The 9,037-nt window shown below is 45.7% G+C and overlaps 1 protein-coding gene across 5 annotated transcripts in view; it reads right to left on the bottom strand.

Moving 5' to 3' along the window:
- Positions 1-9,037, bottom strand: part of JAML (junction adhesion molecule like) — a 30,955-nt gene that overhangs the window by 18,633 nt on the left and 3,285 nt on the right. For 2 of the 5 annotated variants that reach the window (XM_082683635.1, XM_082683634.1), the window contains 3 exons: positions 8,747-8,862; positions 3,618-3,681; positions 652-806 (listed from right to left, as the gene is read on the bottom strand). In XM_082683635.1, the coding sequence (XP_082539761.1) occupies positions 652-806; positions 3,618-3,681; positions 8,747-8,776 (249 nt within the window). In that variant the 5' untranslated portion in view covers positions 8,777-8,862. Of the gene's footprint in view, positions 1-651; positions 807-1,674; positions 1,771-3,617; positions 3,682-8,375; positions 8,675-8,746; positions 8,863-9,037 lie in introns of those variants that run through there. The other 3 variants (XM_082683632.1, XM_082683633.1, XM_082683636.1) reach the window with 3 other exon arrangements.

Here is a 9,037-nt window from a genome sequence, read left to right on the forward strand (position 1 = left end):
TTTTAAAATGATCCTAAGATACAAATATCTCCACAGAACCTCTGATGAGGTTTATATACTGTTTCCCACTCCGAACAGCTCCCATGAAAGACCCTCCCTCAGCCATGCTACATCAGCTGATCCCAACACTTGAACATTTGAAACAGCCATGAAGGAGAGAGAGGTGATGCCCGAGCACATAAATGGGGCACAGAATGCTCAAAGAATCTGGCCCTCTCCCCCATAAAGGATTCCTGTGACATCATTCTCATGCCTCTTCTGTCTAGACCCACATTCTCTCCCTTCTCAGCCCTCCCACTCATCTATACAACTCTACAAAGGGCAGACATCAAGAAAAGAAACAAAAAGAATATTATGTGCATGTCTTCCATTACTTCTCAATGACCCAAAAGGTAAGCATTACCATTATGATAATGACCTTCATTTCCACAGATGAGGAAGCTGAAGTTCAGCAAGGTTGAGTAACTTGCCCAGCTGATGACACAGCCAAAGGGCCAAGCTAGGAAGAGGCCCAGTTCTGACAAGCTTCAGAGCCCAGACTCTTGCAACACCATCTCTTGACACCTGATGACCTGGCTCTCCCTCTCCACCCCCTCCCTTCTCCTGACACCACTGGCCAGGGCTTCAACAGTAAGATTCCCTCCTTGTTACCTTGGCGTGCTCTCCTGATGAGACCGTCCAGTCTATCTTGGTCACACGCTTCTCTTCTGTGCTCTGGAAAACACATCCCAGCAGGGCTGAATCACCCACACAGACTGTTAGCTCAAGGGAGGAAACAATCAAGTCATTCAGGCCCAAGGAATAATCTATAGAAGTCAAAGGCAAGAGGAGACAGCATTTAGACAAATATCTTCAACAATAAAAATCAGTAATCAATCTCTAAGTAACTCTACAGCTTCCCTTCCCAGATGACCCGACATGGACGAAGTCCTCAGAGGCCTATCACTCAAGCCAGTATGACATTCCCAAAGGTAGGCGAGATACCCTCTAGTTACACACAAGCCTCCCAAGTCAGAGGGGTTCTGCAATCTTTGTTCTGCAAAAATGCATGTCTGCTCCCGTTCTCCTAGCTAGACCCTTCCCCATTTCCCAGAATTCCTTTCTCCAAGCCCCTTTCTAAAGAAAGAAGAGAAACCCTGACATCCTCCTTTCAAGTCGTGAATTTAGACATCCATAAACAGGAAATGAGATGTCTCTTGCTCCTAGTTTCCCATGGGTTCCCTATTTGAAAAGCCAATATTTTGGCTTTTTAAAAGTATTTTTGGCTTCCTTCCTTTTTCCCTTTTCTTTAGTTCCTTTTTAAAAGCTTACTCTGACTTTGCTGGCAATTCTGACTGTCCTAGAGGTCCTTGTTATTAGGCCCATACAGGGGCGCCTGGGTGGTTCAGCCGGTTAAGCATCAGATTCTCGGTTAGGGCTCAGATCTCATGATCTCAGGGGCCTGGGATCGAGCCCCGCGGCAGGCTCTGTGCTCAGCCCAGAGTCTGTCTGTCCCCCTGCCACTCCCCCCACTCACTTGCGCATACTCTCTCTAATAAATACATAAAATCTTAAAAGAAGAAGAAGAAGAAGAAAAAGAAAACATTCTTTAAAAAAAAAAAAAAAAAAAAAAAAGAGGCCAATCCAGAGCACGGCTCTCCCCTTGAATTTCCTTTGTGCTTGTCTTCTCCCCACCTTCCCACTCCATCTTGGCCATCAGCCCTGGTTGCTCAGCCTGAGGGTGTTTTACAGCATGCACCACTCCACTCCGCTATCTGTATATTCCTCAAGGCCTTTCTCTTTTTACTAAAAGAGAAAACCATCACATAGATATTTCTGTTTTTACAAGATGTGCTCTGTGCAAAGAGACAACAACATCAAGAAAGCCACGTTTAGATGCTGGCCAGTTTATGTGGAGGACGAGCCAAGGGAACGCATGTGGGAATAAACAGAAAGCGTGCCAGCCTTTCCGTGCAAGCTGTTGGCCCGAGAGAAGACAGTTCACTTGCTGCCCAACAGCAGGCACACAGTAGGGAAGACGGAAAAGAAAACAGGAACGCTAAACCCTCCGAGGGGCTTGTTTTGAAAGAAATCAAAATTAGCTCCAAAGCCAATCTGGAATTTTCCTGTAAGGAAGAGCTGAGCAGCCTGACGTGTGGTTAAAGGTGTAAGAAGTGCGTTTAATCTACTGTGGAGAAGCGCTGTATGTGGAAGTAAGTGAAGGGTAGCTAGAAAGCAGGCGCAGCCATGGGAGCAAAGAGAAACTTCCACCTCTACAAAGGGTCACCTTTGTAGAGAAATGGCTAAAGAAATGACACTTTCTACAAAGGAGGGCAAACCTCTCCACAAAGAAACAGAATGCTCCCTGATACCACCAAGTCACTAGCTCCAAGACTGGTTTGTTAACTCGGGCTGGGATGCTAGAAGCCTGGGCTGCTTCCCGCACCTCTGAGGCAATGTCTGAAGACCCCATCCAGAGTAGGGCGCCTGGGTGGCTCAGTGGGTTAAAGCCTCTGCCTTCAGCTCAGGTGATGATCCCAGGGTCCTGGGATCGAGTCCCACATCAGGCTCTCTGCTCAGCGGGGAGCCTGCTTCTCATCTCTCTCTCTCTGCCTACTTGTGATCTCTGTCAAATAAATAAATAATAAAAAAAATCTTTAAAGACGACAGCTGCGAAAACAAATTCTCTTAAATACATCCTATTTTCCGGGGAGGTGGGGTGGGTGTCCATGTGTCTGTCTGCCTGGGTGCATACCCTCTGTTCCCTGGAATTACAGCAAAGGCATTTCTTTTTTTATTTGGCTGAGTTGGTGTTTAGGTTACTATGCCCAGGTACAAATAATAATAATAATAATAATAAGATGATGATGATGATGATGATGATGATGATGATGATGAAGAAAAATAAGAGACAATGAGAGCAAAGAACATCCTGAGTCATTTATTCCTCCCACAGAGCTAGATCTGTGGATAAAGAGAAAAGGCCGGGAGAGAGGTGAGCAGCTTAGAAAGAACCGCTGAGCCACAAGCAACAGAGGGTTTGGAGGGTTCGAGAACAAGAGAGTCCACAGCCAGAGGAGGTTTTTAGACGGATGTGGAGTTTAAGGAGAACTCTGAAGTGTCAGGAAGGCTTGGGCAGGTTTGCCCAGGAAGGTGAGGAGAGGAAAGTTCTTGGCAAAAGAAACTGCCCCGGACTGTGAAAGAGCCCGATACACTTACAGAACCACAAGAAGGCTGGAGTGGCAAAAGCGTGAATACAGCTGCAGGGATTCTGGGCTCTACGGTGATTTCATTTCCTGATCTGAGACTAGCTGTGATTTTCAAGTCACAACTGAGAGTCCAGGAATGCCAACGAGACACTTTCTTTGTAGCACAAAGGAAGGTCCCAGAACCCCCAGCTCAGGACCCAGAGGCCTCTGGTGTCTAACAGAAACAGTGGAAGATTCAGCTTTTCAAGAAAGAGTTTGCTCCCCGGCTTCAAAAACAGCTGTTCCAGCAAAATGCCAAAGTTCCAGGTTAGGGTTTCCCGTTTTCAACAAACCAAGGGGGAAATGAAAATATAGAAAATTGGCTTTTGAAACTGCATGAGACTTAACAAGAAACCCAGTCCCCTCCTTGGTCCCTTGGTTTCTACTTACCCAGTAACACTGGCATCAGGATGAGTTTCAGAGGGCAAAACATGCTGCTCGCCAATTTTTCAATCTTTAGATAAAAGAAAACAAAAATCAGAAAACCGCATCAAGAGAAGTTTGTTAATTTAGCAAACCCACAGTCAGTGTGCCTCTGTGGGCCCAGCCTCTGTCTGAGGCTCTGGGATGCAGCCCCAAACAGAAAGGGCAGGGTCCCTGCTCACGTGCAGCGCAGTTCGAAACTGGGGTGGAGGGGGATGGAGGAGGAAAAGAGGCAAATGAATGAACAAGAAAGTGGCAGATGCTGGAATCTGCTTTGATGAAACAAAACAGAGCCGTGTTTAGAGAGTCACTTGGGGGCCGCTGTAGACTGGCGGTAAGGGAAGATTAAACGAAAGTGGCTTTTTGAGAAGAAAAAAGCAACTAATTTCAGGATATCCTTGAGGCGACAACCTAGCCGTCCTGCAACTTCAGGTTTCACGCAAGCAAGAGATTACAGGAGACTCAGCCTGAAAGTTTTGCCTATCTACCCAACTAAATTAAAATGGCTACTTTTTTTTTTAAGATTTTATTTATTCATTGGACGGAGAGAGAGAGAGAGTGAGCACAAGCAGGGGGAAGGGCAGAGGGAGAGGGAGAAACAGACTCCCTATTGAGTGGGGAGCCCCATGTGGGACTCAATCCCAGACCCTGGGATCATGGCTAAAGGCAGATACTTAACCATCTGAGCCACACAGGCACCCCCCAAATTGCTACTTTTAAACATACAGAGAATGTTCAGGACATGTGGGAAAGGAGATACATAAATAAGGAGAAATTTTTCAATCTATTAATTCACCAAGCCCTGTGGCATTAAGAAGCTGCATGAAATGTCCATGTTGAGGTTTTGGGGAGTTTTGCCTTTTTTTCCCTCACTTTTTTTGTTTAAGAGAGGGAGAGAGTTGGGAGGGGCAAAGGGAGAGGGAGAGAGAATCTTAAGTAGGCTCCACACCCAGTACAGAGCCAGATGTGAAGCTCAATCCCAGAACCCCGGGATCATGACCTGAGCTGAAACCAAGAGTCTGATGCTTAACCAACTAAGCCACCCGGGCGCACTTGGCCCAGATTTTTCTTCATGAAACAAAAGAAGACCAACTCCAAGGAGTTATAATCCAACCAGCCTTGAGTTCCTACCAACTACTGTGGATGGTTTCAGTCATGACCCCTGCACGCCAAACATCCTGCCACTGAAGGAACTCTACCTAGAATCTTCCAGAAGGAAAGGTCTCTTCCCAGCTCTGCTGGGAAGTCTAGCACATATGGTGGCCATTTTAATTTATTAAAAATGACTACCTAAGTGAGTCCTTATCTGAGTTCTAACCAACAAAATCCTCCATCAGGAAAATCAGGATCAAACTGTTCAAGGAAGTCCCATCCTAGGTCCCACTAAGGAGAGATGTCATTTGGCTTTGCTCAACCTCGGTTCCCTTGCCTATAACATGGGATAATAATGCGAGGATCAAATATGATAATGTAGATAACAGTGCTTTGAAAAGAAGAAATCATTATCACATAAGATCCTATTTTTCATAACCTAAAACTAGATAGGAAATAGAATTTGTTATGTTAGAAGAGATTTGGGTTCTGAGCATCTACCTTTAGGTAGAATGGCAAATGATGAATCAGAATGAACTGGAAACTTTCAAGTTTCAATTCTTGAATCCCATTATGATGTAGATAATAATTAACACTGACTCAGATATACCAAAAGTCACATTACGTTTCCCCCAAACATAAGGACATCTGATGAAAATAAAGATCTATCTCAAGATAGCCTCAGTCCTCTTCTGGCTCTGATGCCCATCCCACCCCACACATACATGGGTGAGCATGATAAAGAACTTCCTTTATAGTGTGTCATGGTGTGAATTCACCGTATCTGGGACTTCTGAGATCCCTGCACTTTCTGGGTGTGTTCTTCTTCAGGGAGTCGGTTGTGCTCCCCAGCCCGTCCAATGCACCACCTGCTTGGAGGAGGAACAACTGACTTACAGGTCTAACACCAAACCCCAGTAAGTCTAGAATCTCAAGAAGGACCATGCATTCTTGTCTACCAGTACCCCGGGTCTGCGCCACCACACCAATAAGGTGCCTGGCGTAGGCTGGGTAAGGGCTGCTGGCTGCCAATGCGACCATCATGTTGAAATCGACTTAGATATCTTACAACTAGGCCATTCTATTCTAAGACGACACTGGCGATCCCAAAGAGGCTCTGAACCTAGTCACCAAACTCAAGTCACTCAGTCACACTCAACCCTTTGCAAACAAATTTTAAGAAATGTGCAAACAATCTAATGAACAGAGGATACCATTTTTGGTTCAAAGTACTCACAGGCATCATTAGAACTCTCTGTAAATGAAGAGAGGAGCAATGAATTCATGGAAAATGCACTTAATTTCTCAAAAATTCTCCTCCTGGGTCAGACCTTCCATTAACTAATCTTTCAATCTCTGGGAAATTGTTCAATCTCCTTAACATTCAAGGATCAGACTTCTTCTCCCTCCCAGTTAATACAGGAGCACACTAGAAACCAGTCATTGATGTGCAGTAAGCCACTAAGGCCAATGTGCCAGGAATCGCCAGAGTGCCGCCCCACACACTGACCCCCTTGATCTTCACGACAACCCTACGATACGGGGCAGATGGGGAAACTAAGGCACACACGGGTGAAGTGATTTCCCTAATAATGCCCAGCCAGTGACAGGGCCAGGATTTCCCGATCAGATCCTGTCCCCTCACGACGCAGTACTGCTCCTCATGTTTGGGAAGCTATCCCATATTTTAGGACCTAACTTCCCTGAACTTTGTTTATCCCAACAGGATGAATCTGCTCCCCTGACTGGATGCTCTTCCCGCCACCGGCTTCCCCCAATGAACCTCCATGCAGCTTTCAGATCGCAAGCTGACATGGTTTCTGTAGGGACAGCTCTCCTGAGCCATGCTCACCAGGTCAGAGTCCCAGCCACAAGTTTAAATAGTTCTATTTCTCTTTCCTTCAGGGCACTTGTCACAATTTCTAATTCTCTATTTACTTGTGTGCCTGCTGGATTAAAGTCCTGCTATCCACCCTCACCTCCCAAGACTATAAGCTCCAGGAAGCCAAGACCTGAGCCTCTGTCGGATTTGGGAACCGCTCATCAAAACAGAGAACAACACCTAAGAGGGCCCAGGACACTTCAGTCAAGTTTCAATTTACTTTAGTTGGCAAATATTCAGAAATTCCTATCATATGTGTATGTGGGGTGTGTGTGTATGTGTGTGTGTGTGTGTGGATGCATGCCGAAAGCTAGGTCCTAAATGTATATACCTGGATAATGAAATTCAGAATTTTAAATATACACAGAATATCTAAATAAATGGTCTCCGTCTTTAGAAATCCAACCAAAGCATTAGATGCTCCTTAAGCACCTTCATGAGACTCCATTTAAATTCTCAGCTTCTTCCCCAGATCCCACCATCTCCTCAGCAGCTTTCTTGAGGTAATTCATATGGTGAGGCAGCTCATATGGTGGCCAAACATTTTGACCTGAGCTCATGGTGTTTTCACAACAGAACTCCTGGCAAACGTCTTTTGTCACCCCTGGGGAGTTGTAACTATAAGGCTCCCCTTTCCCATTATTAACAGTGCAGAGAAATTGTTTCCCTTGGCACGATGATGGTAGAAAAACACCTTCAGAAAAGAGACTCACGACAATGAGACTACCACAGAGGATGTGAGAATGACCCCCGAATATTACAATATCACAAGACAAGATAGGGAGAGATGCTGTCTCTGAGTGCAGCCATTTGCCCCCAATAAGGACAACGAACCACTGAGCAAACAGCAACTGCACAGCCTTCCTTCATATAGCCCGCCCCCCACTCCCCTCCCCCTTCCCCATCCCCCACTCCCTCCATGCTAAGTCCTCTCAGTTTACCGTCCACTGCTCACCTCCAGGCTCTCATTGTTTTTAGGTCTATGAATCCATGTAACCCCTCTACAGTGCGTCCTCATTTTTCCTTCCAAGACCACTTATCCGACATTGGGCTGGGTAGTTACATGGCTCCATGTAAGACAGTCTCAGTGACACTGGTCACCCCTCTAACCTGAAGGGGACTTTGGAAATCATTATTGCTGCTCCCTCCTCTACAAAAGGCCTTCATGAGGTCAGAGCTTTGCCAAGGACATGGCAAGCAAGAACATGAGTCTAGCTCTCTTGAGAGGATTAAGTTCTTGGCTTCTTAAGGTTAGATATTGACCTGTCTAGCAGCCTCTGGGTAATGCAATCGGTCGAGTCCCGACTATTGGTTTCAGATGGGGTTCTGATCTCAGGGTCGTGAGATCGAGCCCCATATCCAGCTCCCCACTCAGAGTGGAGTCTGCTTGGGATTCTTTCTCCCTCTTCCTCTGCCCTTCCTGCGAGCATGTGCTCTCTCTCTAACAAATAAATAATTCTTTAAAAAAAAAAAAAAAATGGCCTGTCTAGGGTTGGGAGAAGGGCAACAGTGAGGGAGAAGTGCTGCCGTGAGCTAGAGGACAACTGGTCAGGAGGACAGTTAGTCAGGAGGACAGCTAGTCAGTCACTGTGCTACCTAAAAAACACAGGCAATTTACAAGCTTAAGTCCTACGACCACCAGCATCATCTGCTCTTTCATTAAGAGCAAACCTCTTACCCCACTTTTCTCTGGGGATCTTATCAGAAGTGACTCTACACTACAGAAAGGAAAACTGCACTCAGCAGCCTACCTTATGCCAGTTTCCTCTTACAAATGTGGTCATCAAATTAAAACCTTCAGAACCAGCCTTCTCCTGAGAGAGCCAAGTTTTCATCACTTCTTAAGAAATGCAAAGCAACGGCTTACCCACGATGAGACGATGAGATGCACCCAGGGGAAGCAACACGGTAGCTCTGCTGAGTGCAGTACCAGAGTCCAACTCCAGAGACTTCTGCCTGACAGAAGGTCAGGCTCAGAACAAACCAAATGCATATGATCTGGGGTAGCTACAGAGATGCAAACAGGAACCTCTACAACAAGGTTCTCATTTCTGTCATCTGGCCCACGGCCCAATTCTTATTTATACCTTTGTTCTACAAGGGAGTAATAAACTCGACTTACTAAGGAGAGCCTGATTCCAGACCAGGACATGTGCTGTCTCCCCTTCTAGATTATAAGCTCTCTGAGGGTGAGGTCTCCAGTGGCATCGGGTGGACCTTCTCCAAGAAAGAAACCAGCTGCATGCAAACAGAATACAACAAATTTAAGATGAACACAAAATGGTTTGTTCTGTTTAAAATATAGTGACCCCCCAAGTAAACAAAACAAAACAAAATAAAATAAAAATAGAGTGGCCTCTCATTTTTTTTTCTCTCAACAGAGAAGTGCAACATAGCCAGGCAATCACTCAGT

The sequence above is a fragment of the Mustela nivalis genome (genome assembly GCF_964662115.1).
Source record: "Mustela nivalis genome assembly, chromosome: 9".
In the NCBI taxonomy this organism is placed as follows: domain Eukaryota; kingdom Metazoa; phylum Chordata; class Mammalia; order Carnivora; family Mustelidae; genus Mustela; species Mustela nivalis.